The 25,864-nt window shown below is 50.6% G+C and overlaps 2 protein-coding genes across 2 annotated transcripts in view; one reads left to right on the plus strand and one right to left on the minus strand.

Annotated features, from left to right (window-relative positions):
- The window catches only part of GPLD1 (glycosylphosphatidylinositol specific phospholipase D1), a 701,308-nt gene that overhangs the window by 135,067 nt on the left and 540,377 nt on the right, over positions 1-25,864 (plus strand). Inside the window, exon 4 of the mRNA XM_069613627.1 lies at positions 20,296-20,393. Within this exon, the coding sequence (XP_069469728.1) occupies positions 20,296-20,393 (98 nt within the window). The remainder of the gene's footprint in view (positions 1-20,295; positions 20,394-25,864) is intronic.
- Positions 8,742-10,771, minus strand: LOC138481470 (nuclear apoptosis-inducing factor 1-like). The gene is made up of 2 exons (XM_069613626.1): positions 9,942-10,771; positions 8,742-9,627 (listed from the first exon to the last, which is right to left on the minus strand). Exons 1-2 carry the CDS (start codon positions 10,360-10,362, stop codon positions 8,786-8,788), a joined length of 1,263 nt encoding a protein of 420 aa, XP_069469727.1. The 5' UTR covers positions 10,363-10,771; the 3' UTR covers positions 8,742-8,785.

The raw sequence follows: 25,864 nt of genomic DNA on the forward strand, positions 1-25,864 counted from the left end.
GGCCTGTCCGGCAGTGGCCATCGGCCGTGGAGCCTCCCCCCCCTCCTTACTGACCCTGGATCAACTGTTGCTGCCGGCCTGTCATCACCCCTGATGACTTAAAGGCAAGTGCAGATGCCTGGTGTGTCCATACCCCCGGCGATTCCCGTAAGCCCCCAGCACAAGGACTCACACACACACACACATGTCCTTGTGGCTCGGGCTTCCCGGTCGCACTGCCGCGGCCAGGAACGCCCTGTTTATTAATACTGCACGCGGCGGCGTGCAACGTCACGCCGCTGCGTGCGCGTCCTGTCATCGGGCAGCGCCACACTCCTCCTTTTTCAGGAGGACAAACAACAAAGCATTTAAGAACTACACACTGCAAACCAAAACAACAATATAACTTTAACACTCAACTTCAAAACACCCCTTTATTCGCATCCGCCCGGGTCCCCTTACTTAATCGTCATCAGCGTCGGGCCGACCAAATAAGTGTCCCAACACGTAGTCGCTGAGGTGAGCAGGTTTCCCTCGCCTAGCCCTCTGGGGGTACCTCCCGCTCACCTCCGGCACGGGTGATCTGTCCATGGCCGTTCCCCGGGCCGGGGACTCAGGCAGGCAAGGTGCATCTCCTCCGTCCTAAGGGACCATCAGTAAGTCCGGATCGGGGGGCGGGTCAGTCCTTGGGTACCCTAGCTTCTTGAAGAAGCTCACATTGCGTGTTATTGCGGATCTTCCGTCGGAGGCAGTCACTATAGATCCCTTGACTGCAATGACGTCCAGCGGCTCCGGCTCATATGGAAGGGACAGCTTTCCATGGGGGTGTCTATTTCGAATGAGGACCTTATCGCCGCTGCAGCCGCTGCGGTCAAAGCCCTTGCCGGATGTTTTCCTGCTCGATCCTCGCTCGCCGGTCTGCCTCGACCTGCTAGTTGTCGATCACCCCCGGTTCTTTCTCACCCACCTCTGGTAACAGTCCACAAGGGCACTGCTTGAATAACGCCTCAGCCGGTGCCACCCCGGTGGAGGCATGTGGAGTTGTGCGGTATACCGTCAGGAACTGAAAGCGAGCCCTTTGGAGGGACTGTCCCTGGCCTTGGGCGATTTTAAAGGTCTTGTTTAGAGTCCTCATTACCCGCTCGGCTTCTCCATTGGCCCTTGGCCAGAGGGGTGTGATCTTCCGGTGGATTACCCCGCAGCTCTCCATCAGCTTCGAGAATCGCTCGCTCTGGAACAGTGCCCCATTGTCCGAGCACAGTGTGGGGGAATCCATGGGCCGCAAACATCTTTTCCACGGCCACCACGACGTGTTCAAACGCCACCGTCTCCACAAACTCCACTTACGGGTATCGAGAGTATTCGTCGACCAGCAGCAGGAAGTGGGTGCCCATCGTGGTGGAGTCAAAGTCCGCATGAACGACTTCCCATGGTCGCGTCCCTTGAGGCATCGCTTCGATGACTGGCTCACGCTGCAGAGGAGACACCCCTGACACCAGACGCAGGCCACCACAAAGTCGTCCACTTTCCGTTCCAGTACCGGGAACCATACTTTCAGTCTGAGGCGGGCCTTGGTCTTGGCGGCACCCTGGTGGCCACGGTGGGCAAGAGTAATCACATCCTTCACCTTGTCTTGAGGCACAACAATGTGGTCTTCTCTGAGCAGAAGGCCGGAGGCTGAAAAGGATAGCTCCTCCCTGACCTTCCACAGCTGCTCCAGACCAGTTCTGGCCTCCTGTGTGTGACCCGCCAGAGCCTCCAGCACCGACTTCCAGGAGCCCTGCTGCATGGAGTGCCTCAGGATTCCAAAACACTCGTCCTCCGCTGCCGCTGCCTCCAGCTCCTCGAGGGGCATGGCATTAGGCGTGGCCGCCTCCACTACCACACGGACATGTTCATCTGCCTCTTCTGCACATGTGTCGTGGGCTCCCTGGTCTCCCTCTCCAGGCGCACCCGGGTGTCGAGATAGATAGTCTGCTGCATTGTTTGCCCCCGGCCGATATACCAGGGTGATTCCGTATTCCAGGAGAGTGAGCATCCACCACTCAATCCTTGCCGGCGGCTTGGACGACGACCCCGCCAGGATGGGAATCAGCAGCTTGTGGTCCGTCACCACCGTCACCGGGCATCCAAGAACATAGAGCCGGAAGTGTCTGCAGCCCCAGAGCACCGCTAGCGCCTCACGCTCAATCTGCGAATATCGCTGCTCGGTATCCGACAGTGCCTTGCTGGCGTAGGCCACCGGGCGGACACCCCCATCGCGATCAATCTGTGTCAGCACGGCTCCCAGGCCAAACGGGCTGGCGTCGACAATGATCTCCGATGGTAACGCAGGGTCAAAGAATGACGTGGTGTCCTCTGCAGTTAGCGCACCCCTGATGTCGTCAAAGGGCGCCTGCTCAAGCGGGCCCCAGTTCCAGGTGGACTCTTTTCTTGTGAGTGCTCTGAGAGGTTCCGACTTGGAGGCCAGATTCTGGATGAACCGTCCACAGTATGTAACCATGCCCAGGAAGCTCCGCACATCGGACACGGATTCCGGAGGCTGCGCCTTCTTAATGTCTTGGACCTTCTATGGATCTGGTGACACCCGCTCTCTTTAAACACAAAGCCAAAGAATTCTATCGATGGTCGCAGAAATTCGCATTTTTCCTTGTGGAGGGTGAGGCCCAGTGACTGCAACCTCTCAAACGTTTTCGCCAGCAGCTGCAGGTGGTCCACCTCAGTCTTCGCAAACACCAGGATGTCATCACTGATGTTCAAGACACCCTCCAGATCTGCCAGGGTGCCCCGGATGATGTTTTGGAAAACTTCCGCTGCCGAGGACACACCAAAGCTCAGTCTTTTGTAGCGGTAAAGCCCTCGGTGTGTGGTAAAGGTGGTGATGTACCTTGACTCGAGGTGAAGAATGACCTGGTGATAGCCTGCACGGAGGTCTATCTTCAAAAAGACACGAGCGCCCTGCACCTCCGCAATGATGTCGTCAATCGTCGGGGTGAGGTGCCTCTCTCTCTTGATCACTTTATTCGGCAACCTCATGTCAACACAGATTCTGATGGCATCTGGTTGTTTGGGCTTCCCTGCCACCACAATCGGGGACACCCAGGGAGTCGGACCCTCCACCTTCTCAATTATGTCCAAATCGACCAAGTTGTCCAGCTCCTTGTCCACATGTTCACGAAGGTGAAAGGGTACCCTGCGATGTTTCAGGGCAATGGGCTGCACGGATTCATCAATATGCAGTCTTACTGGATCACCAGCCATTTGTCCAATCCCACTGAACAATGCGGCATACTTCTCCAGCAGGTCATTAATGTCCTCCAGCTAGAGGGAGTACGCAAAACGTACGATGCCGAGGGCCTCCGCCGCTGCACCGCTTAGCAGGGTGTTGGTGCTCACTGGCGTCACGTAGAAGCATGCCGTGATCTGCGAGCCGTCGTGTTCCACTTTCGCCACAAAAGCACCGTCCAGAGGGATGGGGTCCAGACCACCGAAAGCGAATATGCGTGCCTTCTGTGCAACCAGCTTGGGGGGCATGACCATGGCGTCGTAGTGTCCTCGGGCCATTACGTTGACTGATGCCCCTGTGTCCACCAAGACTGGGACTGGAGACCGGTTGACCTCCACCACGCACCTCGGCTGTCTCCTGATCTTTCCTTTCAGGACCGCCACACTGGAGACAAAGAAAACGTTCTCTTCCTCCTCTTCGTCTGCTTCTTCTACCTGGGCATCCTCTTCACCCTGGTCCACCTGGGCAACCCTGACGAAGAAGCCCGGATTGGGGCGGGCCTCGCGGCACCATCACAGGCATCGGCGCCTTACATACCCTCGAGAAGTGATCAGGCAGCCCACACCTTCCTCATGTTCTTCCTGCCGCGGGGCACTCTGTCGGGTGGGGCAGGTCGTACCCACACTTTTGGCAGGGCTCCCCTGCCCTGCCAGCTCTGTCACAGGGTCCACTGCCAGGCCTTCTGGTATCTCTGCCACCACGCCACATGGCACACACCTCCTCGGTCTTGATGGAGCGCGACCCAGCCTCCATTCTGGCTGCCCTTGCCTCAGACACCTCATGGCATCGCCCCAGTTCGAGGATACGTTGGAGCGTGAGTCCGGGCTCCCTCAATACCTGGCGTCTGAGCTTGCCTGAGGAGCACGCCTGGCGAGCATGGTCCTAATCATGTTGTCCGCATCCCCCCATGCACAGGCCAGCGACAGGCGCCGCAGGTGTCCATAGAAAGTGTCCAAAGTCTCGTCCTCTTTCTGTTTGGCGGACAACCCCACGAAACGTTCATAGTCCGCGTTGGCAAGAGGCAGAAAGTGAGCTTGAAGCGTGGCTTTTGCCTGATCCTAAGACCCATCCCTGGTGGAAGTGATTCAAAGATTTCCTGGACTGAGGGCCCTGCCGAGTACAGCATGGTTGCCAGCATGCTGTCGCCATCTGCCACTTGAGCAGCTCGAAAGTACATGTCCAGGCGGTCCACCCACCTCTTCCATCTGGGCCCCAAGCTAGAAGGCGGGCCCGAGACATCAAACTCCGGGATGGGCTGCAAGGCCGCATGAGCACGTACCTGGGCCATGGCAGGGGGACCTGGCTGAACAATAGGTGCAACTGCCGGCTGTGCTGGAGGCAGAGGGCCTGGGGGACCTGCCTGAGCATGTGGAGGCTGCTGAATTGGAGGCCACTACACCACTGGAGGCTGCTGAATGGGAGGCTGCTGCACCCCTGCTGCTTGTCCGCCATCTAAATCCTCAGTGTCACTCATGAGTCTGAGCGCACAGGCACCCCCAGCATGTGAAACGGGGGCCGCAACTCAAATTCCGACCCCATCCAGGCACAGGAAAGTTCACCAGTGGAGTGAAGATGGGAAGGAGTACATTTCACCCCTCACAAGCAACCACCAGCAGTCCAGCCCCAGCCACCGGGCTTGACGATTCCCGGGATGCACAATGAAGAAAACAGCTGCAACACACCTTGTGATGATGAAGAGGACCAAAAACAGCAGAGCCACCAGTCTGATGAGTGAAAAACACAACTGCAACACACCTCCGTGATGATGAAGAAGATGAAGAAGAAACAGGGCCACCAGGCTGATGATGAAGAGGATGTAGAAGGCCCCAGCCTTCAGCTGGTCCAAAAATTGAGTCAAGAAAGAATTGTGGGCTATGCAGGCCCAGCCATTGTAGTCCTCCTTCTTGCTTGCACTCGACGTAGGAGACCCAAAATTTGAAGAAAAATCAAAAATCGGGCATAGGCATGCAGGTATAACTGCCTGCTAGCAGTGTGTTCAGAAATTAGGCCTGGATGCCCCTCACCACCCAAACCGGAGCTCTGTGAAGTTCCACGGCCTTGTATTCAAAATGGCTGCCAGCCGCGTGGGTGATGCACGGCCTACGGCACAAAACAAAGTTTCAGCAAGACTCCGTTTCAGAGAGAAAAATTGCAGATTCCTCACCGCCGAGCCCAGGCATCATCTCTCCACTCATCGCCACTGTTGGGGGTGTGTCCATAGCCCCGACGATTCCCGTAAGCCCCCAGCACAAGGACTCACACACGTCCTTCTGGCTCGGGCTTCCCAGTCGCACTGCCGCGTCCGGGAACGCCCCGTTTATTTATAATGCACGCGGCGGCGTGCAACGTCACGCCCGCCGCGTGCGCATCCCGTCATCGGGCAGCGACACACTTGGCACATTAATCCTGTCCCCCCTTTTCTAACCAAGGCCTGTGTGCTGCGTTCAAGGGGTCCTTGTTTCCTGCATCTGCAAAGCGCTCCATTATGCCCTATACTCTGCAATCCTGCAAGCCACCTTTTCTCCTCCTTCCTCGCTGACTTTGCAACGCTCACTGTGCCTCTTCTTCAGCCTACAACCTCACAGCCTGAGCTATAGCACGTCGGCAGCCTCCTCGCACAATGCCCACTCAATGAGGTGAAATCTTTGTTTCTTTACCTACCTGCACTGCACAACTAACTTTAGCTCTAAACAATGAATAGCTGCTACCTGACCACAAACCTCCTACCCTAGGGTTCTTTTCTTTATCTGACTTGCCAGTCTGCATACTGTGCCTGCTCCCATATAACTCGCCCCATATGTCGCTTCCCGACTTCTTCCTTCCTGCTTAGCTGAAGGCCTTCTTGAATGCCAACTCAAGTTGTCCTCAAATTCCCAAATGTCAGGACACTCTTTATGAAGCTGCTTACTAGATTCAAATGCAGTGGGCCTCATTACGACCCTGGCGCTAAGCGAAAAACGATGGCGGTAAATGCTTACCGCCATCGTTTTCCGCCAGGTCCGATCATGACCCGTGACCGTTAACTACGATGCCAATAGCGGCATCGTAGTTAACGCTGCCGCAAACTGCGCTAAGGGTGCGCGCACGCGACCGCCCACACCGTACTTAGCGCCATGGCGGAAAGGCACGCAAATGCCGACCCAAGCGGACATGCACCTAACGCCATCATTGAGGCCGCTAAGTACCTTACCGCCATGGTGCAAATAACGCCATCGCGAACCAACCGTAAAGGGCCAATTCAAGTGAATGCAGCTGCCACAGGTGCACAGAAACAGCACAGGTGAAGGCAATACAGACTCAGGGGAGTATAAAAAGAGCACACCCCACCCCTACCCACACCCAGTCACACTCCACAATGATGCCAATACGACTAGCAATGTTGGGGCTGGAGGACCTGATAGCAATGCATGTGCTACTACAACAGCAACAGCAACAACAACAACAACAGGCAGCACAGAGGAGACGCAGGAGGAGAAGGAGGGCAAGGCAGGCCCAGCAAGCCCCACCAGCACAGCCAGTGCCACCACGCAGGCAGCCCCCAATCCCACGCATCAGAGCCAATCCAAACAACCTCACTGCTGAGCAGATCCACACCCTGTACCGTTTGGACAGGGACACCATCACCGCCATCGTAGACATGACACACAACGACATCGTCAGCATGATAGAAAGTCCAACCGCCATCCCCCCCCTACTGAAGGTAGTGGCTGTACTCCACTTCCTGGCCACAGGCACCTACCAGCACACAGTGGGGCACCTGCATGGCATTTCACAACCATTATTCTCACGAACACTCATCCAAGTGCTTGATGCCCTCCTCAAGCACACAGACGACCACATCTCATTACCACGGACTGCCCAGGAGATTGCAAACACCAAAGTGGGTTTCCATGCACTAGCCAGCATACCCGGTTGCATTGGTGCCATCGACTGCACCCATGTGGAATTGGTGGTTCCACGTGCCATGGAGGTACCGTACCGCAACCGGAAACAGTTCCACTCTATCAACGTGCAAATGGTCTGTGACTCCAACAAGATCATCACACATTGTTGTGCCCGATTCCCCGGATCAACCCATGATTCCATGATCCTGAGGAACTCCACAATACCACGCTACATGGAGCGACATGCAGGCCCAAGATCCTGGCTACTCGGTGAGTGCTATGTCATGGAAGTGGGCATGGGAATGACGTACCAGTGCATACTCCACCTGGCAGAAAGGGGGGGGGGGATGATGCATACTCCACCTGGCTGAAAGGGGGGGGGGGATGATGCATACTCCACCTGGCTGAAAGGGGGGGGGGGATGATGCATACTCCACCTGGCTGAAAGGGGGGGGGGATGATGCATACTCCACCTGGCTGAAAGGGGGGGGGGGATGATGCATACTCCACCTGGCTGTGAGTAACACAGAGAACGGATACAGAGGAAGGCCACTCACAATGCACTAAACCCCTCTGCATACATAGGGTGATGGCATGCTAAACAGGCCATGGCAGCAATGGGCATATACTGGTTGCATAGTGTGAATCAATTAGTGCATGTAGAAGTGAGCCAAGGTAACAGTTCCATGCCAGCCATGGTGGGACATCATGTTCCTGGACAGACAACATGACTGACACATACATTCTCGCCTACATACAGGTGATGCAGCCTACCCCCTGAAGAGGTGGCTCCTCACGCCAGTCCGGAACCCGCAGAACCAGCACGAGGAGGACTACAACCGTGCACATACACGTACTCGTGTGGTCATAGAGCAGACATTCGGCCTCCTGAAGGCACGGTTCCGAAGCCTCAGCAGGTCTGGTGGGGCACTCCTGTATGGCCATGAGAAGGTGGCAAAGATCGTCATGGCATGTGTCATGCTGCACAATATGTGCGTCAGACGGAATGTGCCCCTGCCCCCTGACGCAGAACTGCAACCACCTGACGATGAGGATGAGGATGAGGAGGGTGCAGAAGGGGCGCCACCACATGGAGGAGGCGATGCACAGGAGGGGCGTGCCATGCGCCAAAGTATCATCAACCACTGCTTCTAGCACACACGGCTGGTGTTCATCGCATGGAGACAGCACTTGGGGCACTGTGTGACTCTGGGGCATGCACACTGAGGACTGGACACCAATAAAGCACACATACGCAATGAAAATGTCCACACGTTTCCTTTTGTGAAACGAATAAACTGTATTTGAACTATGTACTGTCGTGTCACACCCCCTCCCACCTCCCACCTCCCCCCTGCACACCCCCCCCCCCAAACTCCCCCCTTAACTCCCCAACACACCACCCCGCCACCCCCCTGCACACCCCAACACACCCCCTCCCACCTCCCACCTCCCCCCTGCACACACCCCCCCCAAACTCCCCCCTTAACTCCCCAACACACCACCCCGCCACCCCCCTGCACACCCCAACACACCCACTCCCCCCTCCACCCTCCCCCCCCCCTGGAATCCCAACAAAGGTGTGAGTTGGTCTGTGCAGCAGTGTCAGTAGTAGGATTCCTACACTGTCCGGCCACTATTGGCAGCCCCCTCCACTGGCCCCCGGGGCACCCCTGCCTGTGCTGCGGAGGTTCCTCCCCGATCGGCGGATGGGGCTGCTCGGTGTCGAGCTGGCAACCGAGGAGGATCCTGCCTGCTCATTTGGACGCATGGCCCGTATTGTCTGCACAAGGTCAGTGATGGCGTGCCGCACAGCAGCTAGTTCCGCGCAGATGTCCTTTGTGGACGACTCTATAGCTGCCTTCACAGTCTCAGCACATTTATCCATTGCTGCACTTGACCCCCCACATTCAGCAACATGTTCTTCGAGCAGCGAGGAAAGTTGCTGCTGCCGGGTGGCAATCGCCTCCAGAGAATGGTTGGGATTCTGGGCCATGGCTAATGGCAGTGGCATTCCCATTGGGCTGATCTGCCCCTGCAGCGGGGATGGAGTGGCTGGCCAATCGTCATCCTCTGGCTGACCCTGTGTGGCATCCACATGCGGGCTGCTTAGGGACAGGTAGGGGGAATGAGGGTGGCCTGTGGGGCTCCTGACATCACTCTCCTCAAAGGTCCCTGCTTCACTATCGGAGGAGGCAGCAATGGCAGCAGTCTCCCCAAGTGTGCTGCTTGCAGCAGAGGCTGTGGCTTCTGTGGGCATGATTGGTGTGATGTCTGCTGCTGCTGCTGCTGCTGCTGTACTGCCTGCTGGGGTGGCTGTCTGTGCCCTGTCCTGTTTCCCTTGCATGGATTTTGCCTGCTGTGGTGTTTTCCTCGGGACGACAGAGGTGGAGGGTTGTGGCGTTGGCACAGTTGGCCTGGCCCTCTTGGTGGGTGTGGAGGCTGTGGTGTCCTCTTCCTCAAGGTCGGAATTTGAGCCTGTGGTGGGACAGAGGAGGGAGAGTGTTATTGATGGGTCTGCGGACATTGGCCGGGCATTGTTGCGACTGGCATCTCATCAGTTAGTACATGTGGCACATTTCATGCAGGGGAAAAAAGTTGACTCCCTTTTGTGTGGAAGTAGCATGGAGGTATGTGGGTGCCTGCAGTTAGGGTGTGCATGCTGCATGTGTACAGGGTGCAGATCGGATGTATCTGTGGGCAGTCTCCTGCTGATGTGTTGCATTCACACTATGGGCCAACATTGTACTTCACATGAATGGACTTTGCATGCCTTGATTTGAGCCACCTACCTGCATCGCCCGATGTCGGGGCTCCTCTCTCCATTCCTCCTACTCCTTCAATGCTCTGCATTCCGATTGTGGAGGCACAGATTTCCTCCCATGGCTGCAATTTTATAGGGGACTCCGATCCTCCCCCAGTTGCCATTGCCAGGTTCATGTTGGCTGATAGTATGCTCCTGACTCTGAGCCGGAGATCGTCCCACCGCTTGCGGCACTGTTTGACATTGCGGGGTGTCGTTCCCACGGCACTGACCCGCTGAGCTACCAGTGCCCATATGGCCTTCTTCTTGGTTATGGCCGGTCTTGTCAGTTGGTTGGAGAATACCACTGCAGCGTTCTCCTGTAGGGTCTCCGCTAGAATGGTGAGCTCCTCTCTGGAGAAGCGGTCTTGCCGCTGGCGGTCACAGGCTTTTTTCAAAACTTTCGGCATCTTCCTGCAGGTAGAAGGTTGAAGCCGGTATTGGCGGGGTCTCAGGCTCGGATGTCCAGTGGTTTCGGAGGATGGCAATGGATTGTGTTTTTAAAGATGGCCGCCGTGCTCTTTCCCGTTCCGCCGCGGTGACGCTACTTCCGGTTCCGCTTATCTACGGTCAACGCTAATTGCGGTGACCGCTAACTACGGTCACCGCTATGTACGGCGGTGGCGGTGGTGCACCTTGCGCCGCATACGATGCCGGTAGGTGCCGTTTTGGGGGCATTACCGCCATGGCGCTGTTTACATTACCGCCATGGCGTAATGCTCGTGCGCGATGGGTCGTAATGTGGCGCACTTTACACCATCGTCCCACGGCGTTAACGTTCATTACGCCATGGCGGTAATGACGGCGGATTACCGCCAGGGTCGTAATGAGGCCCAGTATCTTTTCCTACTTTCCCTAAATGTGATTCTTGATAAGGGGCACTAAATCTTCATTTTACATTTTGCCTGCGTGTTTTTAATATCGACTCTGGCTGGTTTGATCTTTTTGTTGGCCTCACCCAAACTGCTGCATTTTGCCGTATGTTGAAATTCAAATCTGGCTGTTTTTTGATCTTTTGCCACCTGCTACTTTTTGACCGCATGTTTTAGAATCAAATCTGCCTGCATTAGCATTCTCTCATTAACCTTGTTATGCTGTTCTTGCACATTTGACATATCCTTCCTCAGCGGCGTAGGCAGGGGAAGGCCCACCCAAACTCTATATATGCCCCGCTCAGCAGCACTATGTGGGCATTTACAGATGATAATGACCCACCTACCTTAGCTGAGGGCCCCACTTGTTAGACAATCCTGGCTACACAGCTGTCCTTCCTGACTGGCCGCTAGGCCGCCTGGGGAGTTCTGCGTACTTTATGTATGTATTGCCCATTCTAAATTGCTGCATTTCCCCTGCTTTTTGGGAACTCCAATTTCAGGGTGTGTTTAAAAACCTGCTGCCCTGTTTAAATGCTGGCATTCTCATGCATGTTCAACTCCGAATCTGAGTATTTTAAAATCTGCTGCCCTTGATTGATTCTTGTTTAAAGTACCTTCTTCGTCTGTGCCTGCTTGGCTGTTAGGCCGCCTGGTGAGTTATTTCATGCATCGTGCAGCTTTCCGTCTTCTCCCTCCCCTGGGCATCCTCCTGCACTCGCCCCTCTCTATAGTGCTCTCCATCTCCCCTATCCATTCTAACTGCTACTCTATTTCATTCCTCTCTCTCTCTTTCAAAGCCTGGAAGGAAAATGTTTAAGAAGGGTCTCCTGGTCTCAAGCCCAGGGCTGCCCATTGCCAACACCTATGTCAACGCTTCCTTCAGGCAGACTATCACTAACATTCTCTTTGTCATTCCCTCTCCTAACATATGGACTCCCAATAGGATTTCTGTCCTCTCCCCTTTCCCTTCTTCACCCATTAATGGTGGAACCAGGTGGCACACTTCACATCATCCAGGTGCATCATCAGTGTCTACTTGAATGGCACTATAATGACGCATGGCTGTCAGCCCAACCTCCTCCTACTTGACAGGAGTCTTCCGTCTTTCATTAACTTCCTCCCTTCTCCTGCCACTCCTCCATCTTACACCCCTCCTTCTTCCTTGCCCACTCTGGTGGTGGTACCTCATCCCTGTACCCCTCATCGGAAAACCTTTAAAGGTGGCAACCAACTTCACTAAGCTACCCTCCATGCTCGCTTTGCTGTCAAACACTCCTCTCTGACATCTGTCACCTCCTTGAAGACTTTGACCTTGACATCCTTGCACTCACCGATACGTGTTTCAATGCCAGCTCTGTCACTGCTTTTGACACTCGTCTTCCTGAGGGCTACAAGATCCTCTCCAAGTCCAGGCCTAACCGGCATGTAGGCAGAGTGGCCCTTGTCATCCCTGAATGGATTCCTGCCTCTATCATACCTATTCAATCATACTCCTCCTTTGAATGTTTTGTCTGCAAGCTTTGCATCTCTTCTACCCGGTAGATCACTCTCGCTACCATCTATAGGACCCCTGGGCTGGTATCCCTCTTCCTATCGGTGTGGGACAACCTAACCTCTTCTCTCCTTACTTCTACCTCTAAGCTTCTCCTTCTCGGAGACTTCAATATTTATATTGGCTCTCCTGATGCGGCCTTACCCTTCTGCGACCTCTGTTACTCTTTCTTCCTCACCATTCTTCCCTCTGGTCTGACTCACTCAGCCAGGCACACATTAGATGCGCTCATCTCAGGTGACCTCTCCTTCTCTAATCCTCTCAGTACACTCTCTTGGTCTGATCATTCTATCCTCTCCTTTCATCTAGGGCTCCTGGGCTGCCCGGCTAAGCCTTTACCCGCACTGCCAGCCTCCTTCTCTGTCATCCGACTGATAAAGCAAGTGTCAGTAGCCGCCTTTGCTACCTCTTTTATCCCCGCCCACCCCTGCTATAGACTCTCACTCTGACTCAGCATGTTCTAACTTCACCTCTCCATCTCCAACACCCTTGACATCCTTGACACTGCCATGAGGATACGCATGAAGCCTGCCTCCAAGTACAACAGTTGGTATGATTCTGACCTTGTCTTGCTGAAACGCAAGTGCAGAGCTGCAGAACGGAAGTGGTTGGCTTCTTGTACATCCTCTGACAAACTGGTTTGTCGCCTACTACAAAGGCATTACATACCCTCCATCTGGACCAAGAAACAGGCCCATATTCAAGCCTGCATCTCTGGGGCCACCAACAACATGGCTGACCTTTTCAAAATCTGTAAGGAACTTGCTAATCCTACTGCAGTCTCTACCTCATCCTGTCCTCACTCTCTTCCCTCCTCCACCTGTATTTAGGCCTCCATTGGCCCCTCTCTCTCTCTCTCCATCCCTCCTACTCTCCTCCTTCTCACCCATAGCACCGGATGGGGTCATCAAGACTGTTTGCTCTATGAAAGTCTCCTCCAAACAGGTCCTTCCCTGGTCCTCTAGAACTCTCAAGGACAGTATAGCAGCCCTTGCTCCCTTTTTGGATGAGTTCTGCATTCGCTCTTTTGCTACAGCCTGCTTCCCATTACCTCTCAACCACTCCCTTGTGCACTACCTCCTAAAAAAAGCCTTCTGTGGATCTTTCCTGCCCATCTAAATACCGCCCTATGTCCACTACCCCCTTCTTGGACAAACCTTTCTAGAAGTTGGTCATCTCCCAACTAATCCACCAAACTGAATCTGTTGGCTGTCGTACCAGCCTTCTCAGGTCTAAATGGCTCCTTTTCTCTCCTCACTCTCTACTTGTGGCATCCCTCAGGGCTCTATACTCTCGTCATGGCTTTTTAACATTTACCTTGCCCCTCTTGGCCACCGGATCTCCACCTTCTCTTCTCACTTCCAGTGTTAAGCGGATGACACGCAGCTCTTCTATAAGTTCCCACCTCTACCTCCTCTTCTTCCACTCTCATTCCTGACTGTCTGACTGCTATTCAGGCATGATGTGCTGCTTATGATCTCTGTCTTAACGTCAGTAAGACTGAGATCCATCTCATTGAACCCCCCCTTTTCTTCCCTCCTACTCTCTGGCCCCCCTCCTTGGGTCCCCTCCCCTCACCCTCTTGTGAGGCAAAAAAACTGGGTGTCATCTTCGACTCCTCACTCTCCTTCACACCTCAAATCGCTGACCTTGCTGAGAAGGCTCACTTTCAGCTTCACCTCCTCAGAGGCATTCTCCCTTTCCTCACCTTCCCACAGAAACTCAATGGGCCTCATTACGAGGTTGGAGGTAGCCATGGCGCTATTAGCCTCCAAACACGTTCCGACTCTGCCCTGTGAATGGAGCAATTACTGGTCCATTCCAAGGTTGGTGGGACCGGTAATTCCCCATTCACGAGGGCCATTCCCTGCAGGGCTCAATGGGAATGGTGAAGGCGCTAATAACGGTACCGCAAATTGCGGTACCGTTATTAGCTCCAGAGTCCCTTTGTGGGCCCCGTCCTTAACACCTGGAAAAACCAGGCGTTAAGGGAGGACGCGCAAAGGGAACTCGTAGTAGGGCAGTAAGGGATTACCGGCACCGGAGACCTTACCGGTGCCGGTAATCCCTTACCGCCCACCTTGTAATGAGGCCCCATGTCTCTAGAGCTCTGGTTCTCTTCAGGCTGGACTACTGCAACATCCTATTCCTCAATCTGACTCTTTCCTCCCTCTGCCCTCTTCAACTAATCTAGAATAGCACTGCAAGACTTATCCTTGTCCTCAAGCCCAGGGAACGCATCTCTACAGCCCTAAAATCACACCACTGGCTCCCAGTAGCTGCAAGGATCAAATTCAAGACCCTCTGCATCATCCACAAGGCTTTCTGGGGCCTGGGACTGCGCTACATCCAAACTTCTTTCCCTAAATACCTCCCCGCTAGAGTCCTTCAGTCCTCTAGCTCTAACTCTCTGAAGGTCAGATGTTTCCCCAAGTCAAGAGTGGTGTGTCGATCTCTTTCTTCAGCAGGAATGGTATCCCTGCCCCTCTCAGACTTGAGGCAGATCTCCTTAAATTACGGAGGCTGCTCAAGACATTCTATTTCTCCTCCCCCTTCCCTCTCACCCTTCCTTTCTAATGCCCCCCCCTGATGGTGGGACTGGCTGCCTGGCCCCTTCTGAGTCACACAGGGGCCAGGCCCTCCTTCGACCAGTCCGCCTCAGCACCCCCTTACCAGCACTTGCCTTTGCGCACCCCTCCCCGTGTAGATTTCTGAGTCTGGTCAACCTCCCGCCTTGCACCTTTCCCTTATCCCTTCCCCCTGCGCTCTTGCCCTCCGGGCTCCCCTTAGCACTTACCCCGCTCCTGTGAGCATCTCCCTCCTGCATCCCCCATTCCCTAGCCTCCCTTCGCCCTGATGTACCCCCTACCCTCCACTTCATATTTGCTGCACTTTCACGATCTGAATGTCACAAGGACTAGTAGGACCGTTTATTGTTGTTTATCCTCCTCTGTTCCTCCCCTCTCCCCCTTGGTCTTGTGGTGCTTTGGAAACACTTTCTGCTGTATAGGAGCCATACAAATGTTCAATAAATACAATAAACACATGCTTTCAGAAGTTAGGGAATCAGTAGAGAATGAGTCTTGTCTGGTCCCGCCAAGTCAATGGAACAAGGCACTGTTGCATTGTCTGGTCCAGAGTCTACAGTATCCACAAACATCAGCAAATCTTCACTGATATATTTGGTTTTGGGTTAGCTGCAAATCCGGAAAGCTCTATTCTTTCTTTAGTCAAGGCATCCTATCATTGCTTTAAAGACTCATACCAGCATTGAATAAGTAATGGTGCAGATCCTCGCTCTTTATGGGAATTTTTGAGCTAAGCAGGGAACACAATATTTCATCCTAGAGATGATTTCATTCGAACATTTTGGTGGCCACCCAGTCACTGAGAACTGCCTGGTTCAAACCTTGTAGATCTGCTTACATGCTTTGGGATGTATATTACAAGCCACATCTCCAGACAGCCTTCTCAGATAGGTACAGTCCCAACTACAGTGCACAATCAGAAAATTGTCATATACGTGTACCTTTTAATTTGTTATGAGATTCTGATTTCTGCCGTTCCTCTCAGCTACTGCACAAATCTAGATGTTTTTAGTTGTGTTGCAAAGGTAAACTGTGTTCTATGACTAATGATAGATACTCTCTCTTCCTATTTCCTTCCTTTCTCCAATATTAAGCTGCGCTCTGAATAGTCTTATTCATGCTTGTCCACTTTTACCTCATCCTACGATTTCTAGGCCCTGCTCTGTTCTAGAAAACCTAATAAACCTTCCTCCCCTTGGTTTTCTCCAGCTATTAAATCCCTACCGAAGGATTATCATAAAACAGAAAGCATTTGTTGTAAAAGAGCCACTTCTGACTTGCTGCAAAGCAATCTTACGGTCTTACAAAATTGCAATCATTAAGGCAAAGAAAGGATTTCTTTAAACTCAAATTAAACTTTATTTAACCAATCTAGGACGGTTCGAACTTGTGGATTCTTTTCTCTATCCGAGTTGCATCAACAATTCTGCTATCATTTTTCAAATCGTTGTTAACGACTTAAAATCCTTTTTCTATGACTAGATCTCTGATTTTCAATCAGGCACTCTTGCTACCAAACTTGACCTTTCTCTCCATACATGTTTAATGACCTCATCCACTTCTGCAGATTCCCCTTTTCCTGTAGTTCTTATGCTCTACTACCTCTTTTGAATTTCTACCTGTTATAGAAGAAGACGATATTGTTCCTTTGCTTTCCTCATTGTCCCTTTCTTGTGCAGTGTATGATGCTCTTCTGGCCTTCATTGCTTTCCTCCGAACAGATGTCATTGCCCCTTTTGTAACCAAATGTACTAATCTTTCCTTCTCTGAAGGGGAAGGTCTTACGGCTCTTAAGGAAGCCTCTGTGACCTTCCTTCTGAAGAAACTGTCCAAGATTCTGCAGAAGCATTCTGGAGAAAACTGTTGCCATCCAATTTTAGTGTCATGTTGATACGAACATCTTGACTTTTTCCAATTTGTCTTTCACCCATTCCATTGCACCGAGACAGCTTGTGTTTCTGTATTGGACAATATGCTTTCAAATAGTGACAGCTACTTTACCAAATTGATTTTGATGGATCTTTCATTGCCATTTCATACCGTGGATCATATTACCTGCTTTCCCACCTTGTTGAAGTGCCTGGAGTCTCAGACAATAATTTGTCTTGGTTTCAATGTTTTTTTCAGATAGATCTCAGCAGTGACTATGGGACACTTTTCCACCACCTTAAGCTCAGTTTCCTTTGGGATTCCATAATGTTCTCCTCTATTCCCTCCCCTTCGTAACATTTATTTTAGGCCACTGTACGCTCTTTTTATAGTGCAGACAACACTCAGCTCCTTCTAAAGATGCACTCCACGTGGAAAGAAAACCCTAAAAACTAAATGTGTTCTTCTTACCCTAAATATTTTCTTACTGATTCCGCCAGGTATCAATCCTATGACTAATCAAAATTCCAACACAGTCTGCAGACTTTGCAGAATCTAGTGGTTCACTGGGATGCAGATGTGCACTTTACCAAACAGATCTCTGATGTTGTTGGAGCCTGTTCTTTTAAGTTGAGACAACTGCAGCAAATCTGCCCTTTTTTCATGCATTAAGAAATGGTTACGATTACAGGTACTTTATTTAACTCAAAATAGACAATGGTAATGCGCTGCATTTTGCTCCCTCGGATTACCAACTGGAATGTCTACTACTCATCTTATTACCAGCATCCCCACATTCAACTCTGTGTCCCATTGGCTTCCTATCAAACCGAGAAAAAAGTGTAATGTCCTGTATTACCTTTTTGAAAGTCTCATCCAGTGCCTTTTTGTTTACGATCCTGAAATCTATATTTACCACAAGAGGTGATCAACATTTCGTAATTGCAGGCCCTCATCGTTGGAATTCTGTTCCTCATCATCTTCGAGCGTCTCCCAATTTGTTAGCCTTTTTTGGAAAAATTTGAAGACGTTTCTTTTCTGTTGATCTGATTCTCTTACAGTGACAGCAGGTTTTCCTCTCTGCACCCATTCACGGTTCATTCTGTTTGGTTTCCTTGTAATCTGCACAATATAAATATCATCAAATCTATGTCATCCATATTATCCATGCAGGGCTGGTTACCTGGCTGCAATCAAATCAACAGAGTAAAGACTCAATCTAGGTGTCCTTGATCTCATACTCACTCACATGTAAATAAACCAGGTCTGACGGTGGTACAGCATACTAGATTTGAGTTGGATGCTCTGTCAAACCACCTACGGGATACTGTACTCAACTACCATTAGGTAGCCTGCCACTAACAAGTAGAGCACTTTGTGACAGGTGGGTCTCATCCCAAGAATCACGCTGACTCCTAAAGAAAAGTCCAATGGTATTTATTACAAAAAAAATATCAAAATTGCTTGTGATCTCAAGTGCATTGGGCTTTCTGGGTCCTTTGGGGTTGGTGCTAGGGCGGGCTCTTTCCTCTCTCATGTTCCCTGGGCCTGGGCCTGCCTCCCAACCCCAGACGTCCCTACCGGGCTGTTAGTAGCTCAACGATCGGCAACCCCTATCTGGCTTACACTTCTTTACACATCAGGTGTTTACCCTAACACATTGGCTACCTGACTCCCAAGGGAACTTCTAAGCTTTCCCTCTCCTATCCCCACTTAGTAGTCTTAGGACACAGGGAATCGAGCCTTCTTTCACCCAGCATCACTCTCACTTTTTTTTAAACCCTCTCACTCCTGACCCTTTGCTATAATGGACCATTACGCTGTTCACCTCCCAACACGTCACTGTCTCTCCAAACTCTCACTACGCCTTTCTACCTCCACAGTTCGATCTTACTTCCTTTCTCACTCCTATTCCTATTACCACTTGTATCCGCAATTGTTCTATACCTCTATCCCTCCTTCTCCCTCCTTCCACTCACTATACTACCCAGCCTCCTGTTGTGCCTCCCGCTCTACCTCTCCTACCCTCCTTACTCTGCTACTAACACTGTCCTCCTAATGGTATATGGTGTCCTGCTCACCCATCTATTACCGACTACCACTCTACCAGTTCTATACTTCCTTTACTACTCCCACCACCTTCTATCTTTACTCCCAACTACTACCACTAACTCTGCCACTACCTCCACTCCTCCTAATATTAGCTCTCTCTCTCACACAAACATTCCACAGACCCCCTCTCACCAATAGTTTCTGCACTACTTTCTTCTTTCGCCTTGTCTGGTCTCTTGGACATACTTCTCCACCGCATTTCCTCTCCCAACTAACCCTCACTTGCACACTCACACACACCTCCTTAAATAGCCCCCTCCCAGGATTGGCTACTCGCCCTGTTCAGTCACTTGCCTGGCTCAAGGGGCAGGGGCTTCCAGGGGAAGTGCTTGGGGAGGCTTCAAAAAGCTCTGCCCCCTTTTCTGGAAACATCTCTGGCAAATAAAATGAAAGAGCTTCTGAGGAACTGGAGTCCCTGTTTTATAAGTCCTTTTGATGTGCCTTTTAATCTTAATGTCTCTGGTAAACTGGTGGAGCCTCTTTAATAAGGCCTCCTTTTCTGAATGGTGTGTAGATCCTTGGAGACTTTGCTGCACCCCTTTCTCGGAATGACATTGTTAGGCTGCTGGCTGTCTGCTGTGGCAAAGTGCGTACTGCTTCTGTGTGGTGGCTTCCCCTGCGGCTTTCCACGTCAGTGTTCAACTTCATCATTGGTAAGGTGGGGAGGGGAGGAGGTCTGTACACACTCACGCGAACACCAGGGAATGCTTGGAGTGGACTCCCTCCCTTCCCTGACACGGTCTATAAGCAGGCCTTGTCACAACCTACAGCAAGTCATGTGACAGTGCTCTCACGGGACAAAACTGCGTACCTGGCTTACCTAACCCTGAAAGGATTATTGCCTCTCAGGGGCACATCAAACATGTGTGTTCCTGGTTAGGTTTCAGATTAGGACGCATCAGGGAAAAACCTGAATAAATTGCAATGCAACACTGGAAAATCTCAAGGGCCTCTTGCCAGTGTCGAACCTAGGACTTTTGACCTAACACGGTATGTATTAATTTGGGTATGGATGTGATTCTCTTGATGGATGTCTGATTCTCCTCATTGAAATGTAATGCCTCCATATTACCTAAATAGGATACAGTGCGCACACTACAGACAGTGGCACAAGAAGACTGAACATTATGATATTGTAGTCTACAGTTTCCTTCAATTTAATACGTCTCCACAGACGAGACGACAAAGTTAGTGGTAATAGTGATGACGGATTCAGCTGGCTGAACACCTCACGACTGGGCAATTGGATGCAACCACCAATTTATTTTAACTTGACTTGCCAGCAGTGTGAACATATTAATAATACATTTGAAGCCATATGATGGTTGCCCTATTTTTCATTACTAGGACGGTATCATGAAGTCTCTGAAGACACCCATTGGGCACCCTTCCTTAACACCAGCATCAATTACATCCGAACAAACTATCCCCAGCCTTGGAAGGAGGTAAGTACTCATGTTTTGTTGTTATATTTTGAGTTTAGCGTGTCTGAGTGCATCATCCTGCGTTGTAGTTACATTATAGATTATGTCCATTAGCTAGATCAAGAACCGGGAGATGTTTCTCTGTCCATTTAGCTATTCTGGTATCTGCATGGATTCAACTGAGGTTCAAATGAGGTTGACAATCAGAGCAGTCTCCAGTTGGTATGCTGGGTTATTCAGCAGGCCTACATTTTCCCTTTCCCTCATCCATTCCCCTGCCCCAGACCCTCTCCCTCCTTAAAATTTTCTGCCTTATCATCATGACCATGTCCTCTTTCAACCTTTCCTCTCCCCAACCCTACTTTACCCCACTCCCAAACACCTCAGTCAGACGTCGTAACCTCATCTACCCACACATTTCTAATAAGTCCAACTCCATCAATGTCGCCCTTTGGAACACCAGATCTATCTGTAACAAAACCACAGCCGTCCTTGACCTATTCTTATGCCTCAACCTTCACTTTCTCTGTATCACCGAAACCTGGATCCCTACTCACAATACTTCTGTTTCTGCATCTCTCACCTCTTCCTCATCTTCCTTCACACATGTCCCCCGATCATCAGGTTGAGGTGGTGGCTTAGGCTTTCTTTTCTGCCCTAACTTTATTTCCTCTCCTTATCCGACTCCTCTCCCTACCCTTCCCTCTTTTGAGTTTATGTATAAAATCTTCAATTCTCCTCATGCCATTTCATTCCTGATTATATACCGCCCACCTGGCCCCATTGGTTCCTTCTATGAGGACCTTGACTCTCTCCTCAGTCTCATCACTCCCACACCCACCCCACTTATCGTACTTGGTGACTTCAATCTCCATCTCTCTTCTAATCTAATCCTCCCAATTCTACTCTCTTATCTATCCTTGACTCTAACCTTCTCACCCCTCTCCTCCTACTCACCTATCCGGTTTTACTATTGATCTCATCTTTACCTCTTCTTTCATTGCTTCTTCAATATCTGCTCTACCCAACTATCTATCTGATCACTCCTTACTCTCCCTCCTCCCCTCCTCCCTTTCCACCATCCTCCACCTCCTTTTTCTGGCGGGACTTACGCAACTTTGACCCTTCTCTTTTCCTTACCTCCTGCTCCTCTTCCCTCCCCCTCTCTCGCACTTCTCCTCTCTCTCGGCCATTGAAGCCTCTTCCACCTTATCCTCTTCCCTCACTTCTACTCTTGATCTTCTTTACCCTCTCTCCTCATTCCGCCCTTCTCGCAAACCTGCTCAACCTTGGTTCTCTGCCCATTTTACCTCCATGTGTCACCTTCTTAGATGCCTTGAGCGTTGATGGCTCAAACACCCCTCCCCTTTCAACCAATCCACATACTTCTCTTATCATTCCCTCTATGACTCTTGCCTTAACTCTGCTAAACGAACGTACTTCTCTGACCTTCTCCACTCTCAATCCTCTTACCCTCACCGTATCATTCAAACCTTAACTCGACTTCTCTCTCCCCATACCCCTGATAACGCCACCGCTTCTCCTCTCTCTGCCACTGATCTCGCTACTTTCTTCTCTAACAAAGTCCTCAATCTCCTCCAAAGCATCCTCTCATCCCCTTCCTAATCTCCCCCTCCGCCTCCTCCTGCTCCTCCTCCCCCACCCTCTACCTTATCCTCATTCACTCCTGTTACTCAATCTGAAGGTGCCCTCCTCTTATCCAAAACTCATCCTACTTCTCCCCCCTCTCACTCCATTCCGACCTCTCTTATTCCTAAAATCTACCCCCTCCTCTTACCGTATCTCACCTCTTTTTTCAACACTTGTCTAGCCACATCCACCTTTCCTCCTCTAAGCATGCGACAATCATCCCCATTCTCAAAAAACCTTCAGCTGATCCACACCTTGCATCTAACTTTCGCCCCATCTCTCTCCTTCCCTTCCTTTCTAAACTTCTTGAATGTATAGTCTACTCTCAACTCTCTACCTTTGTCTCCAACCATTCACTCCTCCCCCTACCCAATCTGGTTTCTGGCCTCAACACTCCACTGAATCTACTCCCATCTCTGTTCTTAACTCTCTCCTTTCTGTCCGCTACTCTAAGCACTCCTCCATTCTCATCCTCCTTGACCTCTCTGCAGCCTTTGATACTGTCGATCACCCCCTTCACCTTAATTCTCTCTCATCCTTTGGCTTCAAAGACTCTGTTATCAACTGGTTCTCCTCCTATCTTTCCAACCACACCTTTGCAGTTTCCTGGGGTGGCCACACCTCCCCTATCTATCCTCTCAACTATGGTGTCCCCAAAGGTTCTGTCCTTGGCCCCTTTCTCTTCTCACTTTACACTTCCCTCTTAGCTCCTATCATCTCCTCCTTTGGTGTTTCACACCATTTCTATGCAGATGATACCCAGCTCTTTCTCTCCTTCTCTTCTTTCTCCTCTGACATCCATCTGAAGCTCTCTTCTTGCCTATCTGCTATTAAATCTTGGATGTCTTCTCACTTCCTGAACCCGAATACGGACAGAACTGATGTCCTATTCTTCCCTGCCAACACACTTCCTCCCCCTCCTCCTTTCATCCTCTTTCCCCTTCCTAACTCTCCGTCTCTCCTCATGCCCGTAACCTTGGTCTTCATATTGACTCCCATCTCTCTCTCACCATATTTCTCTTACCGCCAGATATTGCTGCTTTCACCTCTATAACATCCGTAAAATTCGACCTTTCCTAACCTTCCACACTACTAAACTCTTAATCACCTCCCTCATGTTCTCCAGACTTTTCTACTGCTCCACTCTCTTCATTGGCCTTCCCTCCACTCACCTAACCCCTCTGAAATCCGTCTACCACTCTGCTATCTGCTCTCTCTGCCTTCTCTCCCCTCACGACTCCATCTCTTCTTCTCTTTCCTCACTAGGTTGGCTCTCCTTTCACTCCCAGCTTAAATTCAATTTCCTCTGTCTCGTCTTCAAATCCCTCTATGGTCTTGCCCCTCCTTACCTCTCCTCCCTCCTCACGTTCTATACTCCTTCCCGCTCACTCTGCTCTGCTGATCTTTTCCTACTCACTCCTCCTCCACCATGTGCCCCATCCCGCTTCCGCTCTTTCCAACTACTCGTCCCTTTCCATTGGAACCGCCTCCCTCTCCCCATCCGCTCTATTTCCTCCTACTCTGCTTTCCGCACTTCTCTAAAATCCTATCTCTTCCACTCACCTCCCTAACTCCTTTTCACTTCCACTCTCATTTCGGTCTCTTCCCCTTTCCACACCTCCTACAGTTTCTCTCGCTGAGGTCCTCTCCACTCATGCTCAACCACTTCACTAATGTAAATTGTTACCTATACTGTTTTTCTGGTTCTTGATTCAAATGTTTTCTAATTCTTGTTGTATTTTTTATTGTCCTCTTGGAAAGCGCTTTGGCGTAAAGCGCTATATAAAAATTTAATAAATACAGAATACAAATACATTTGTCTAGACAACAGTGCTTTTTTTCCCTCCATGCTGCATACAAAAATGTAGGGGTATCTCCAATACTCTACCATACGTGGTATAAGTGTTTTAGCACACTTCAAACTGGAAGCTAGATATATCTAAATATAAATTGTAAATCTACCAAAGGAGAATATTACACTGTCATTAAAAAGAAATAGAGCAATAGTCAATTCTGATTTTACTGAAAAAATAAGTTGCAACACATGCCTCACACTCCTCCAGATGAAAACAGCATCTGCAGAGAAAGCATTCCCTCCTTGAGAATTGATAGCATATGAATTTAGTCCCTGCCAGGAAATACCTTGTAAACCTCAAGTGAGGTATTCATTACTTTCTCACATATGGATAGGTTGGTCCCTAATGTTTTGACTGAGTGATGACAATGCCTTAGAGTCATTAGGCAACTGGAAGATAATTGCAGGTGAAGTCCTTTGTTCCCAAGGAGACAGGGCATAGATGGAGCTAAGGCGAAATGGTAGCTCCTTTCCACAATATGGATGTATCCCTAAAAATAACTCTGCCCTGCAGTGACTCCTCTGGGAGCGGAGGCCAAATTCATAGAAAAGAGAGTTGTCCCCTGCCTTTGCCTTGCAGTGATGGATGGCATGGCCATGGGGGTCAGATGCCACCACTTGAGCAGTGGTTCTTGTCTGGTGGGGAATATCTCCTGACGAGCTCCACTGTGCCTGCCTCAGGTGGTATGAGATTGCCACATGATACCCCAATATGGTGTTGTGCCTTAGACTCCTGTGTTTGTTCCAGTGCTCAGGCTGAGAACCCTATTCCCCAGACCAGCGGGAGTTACAAGCAGGGTTGAAGTGAGGGATATTTTATACAAACAAAAAAGAAGTTCCAAATAAAAGCGCACAGCAATGCAAGAAAGTCATCACTTGCAGGCTTGGGTGCATGTACGAGAGAGTCAGAAAGAGCAGTTCCATGGACCAGGTAGATCCAAAGTGCTCAACTCTACCTAGGCATGCACAAAATCAAAGATGGAACCAAACTTCTTTATTGGATCAACCAGCAGTGGCTTTCAGAAATGGAGCAGGGACAAATATGTAGCTGGAAGGCTGCAAAGTAAATTTAGCATATCACAAAAAAAACATAATGAAACACATATGTACCTTGATAGGCTGAGGTGGTCCAGGGAGGGGGATTGGTCTAGGCGCCTATTTAAGGGGAAAGACTGAGCAGAAGGATGTTGGTGTTTGGAGAAGGAGTATATTCTGAGGAGGCTGCAGGAGAGAGCAAACAGGGAGAAAGCAGGCAGTACCAGGTCAGAGGGAGGAAGAAGATGACAGGAGAGGCGAGGAGGAGAAAATAAATATATGTTGGGGAGAGTAAGAGAGTGTAAAGAGAGAAGAGAAGGAATACCAGTTGGAGAGAAGAATAGGGGAATGGAGAGAAGGAGAGGAGGACAACTTGTTGTTGAGAGAATGAGAGGAGATTAAGAACAGCTGTTGGAGAGAGTAGGAGGGTGATAAAAGGAGAAAGAAGTTGAGGGGGAGAAACATCAGTAGAAGGGAGGAGTTTGACAGGAGTATTGAGGGGGGAGGAGGAGAAACATCAGTAAATTGAGTGAGAGAAGCGGAATTAAGGAGAGGAGGAAGAGCATCAATAAGGTACAGGGGGATTGTTCAGAAATGAGAGGAGAAGAGTTTCATCATTAGGAGAGAGAAGGAAGGTGGATGAGAGTGCATACCAGACCCAAAAGAACATAGGGCAGTATAGCAGAGTATGTGCGCCCTGAGTCTGGAAGGGTTAAGCCTGAGATGGATGGAGGAACAACACATGGCAGAAAGTTAAGGATATGATGGTGACGTGTGAGGCTATAGAGGGGAAAACAGGGGACTGGTTAAGGTTCCCTTATGTACAAACATGTGATGAGACATGGAGGAGAAGAGCATTAGCGGGTTAGTGGGCACTGCAGCCAAGGAAGCAGCAAGATTCCTAAATCCAACTCAGTAAAATCTTCCTTGGGATCCGTGTTTTCCTACACGT

Source organism: Ambystoma mexicanum, chromosome 5p (genome assembly GCF_040938575.1).
Source record: "Ambystoma mexicanum isolate Mex_15411 chromosome 5p, UKY_AmexF1_1, whole genome shotgun sequence".
Lineage (NCBI taxonomy): Eukaryota > Metazoa > Chordata > Amphibia > Caudata > Ambystomatidae > Ambystoma > Ambystoma mexicanum.

Excerpts from the sequence above, each read along its gene's own strand:
- LOC138481470 (XM_069613626.1), bottom strand. The coding sequence starts at position 10,362 with ATGCCGAAAGTTTTGAAAAAAGCCTGTGACCGCCAGCGGCAAGACCGC. Across the intron at positions 9,628-9,941 it reads CCCGACATCGGGCGATGCAG|GCTCAAATTCCGACCTTGAG; the intron begins GTAGGTGGCTCA and ends GTCCCACCACAG.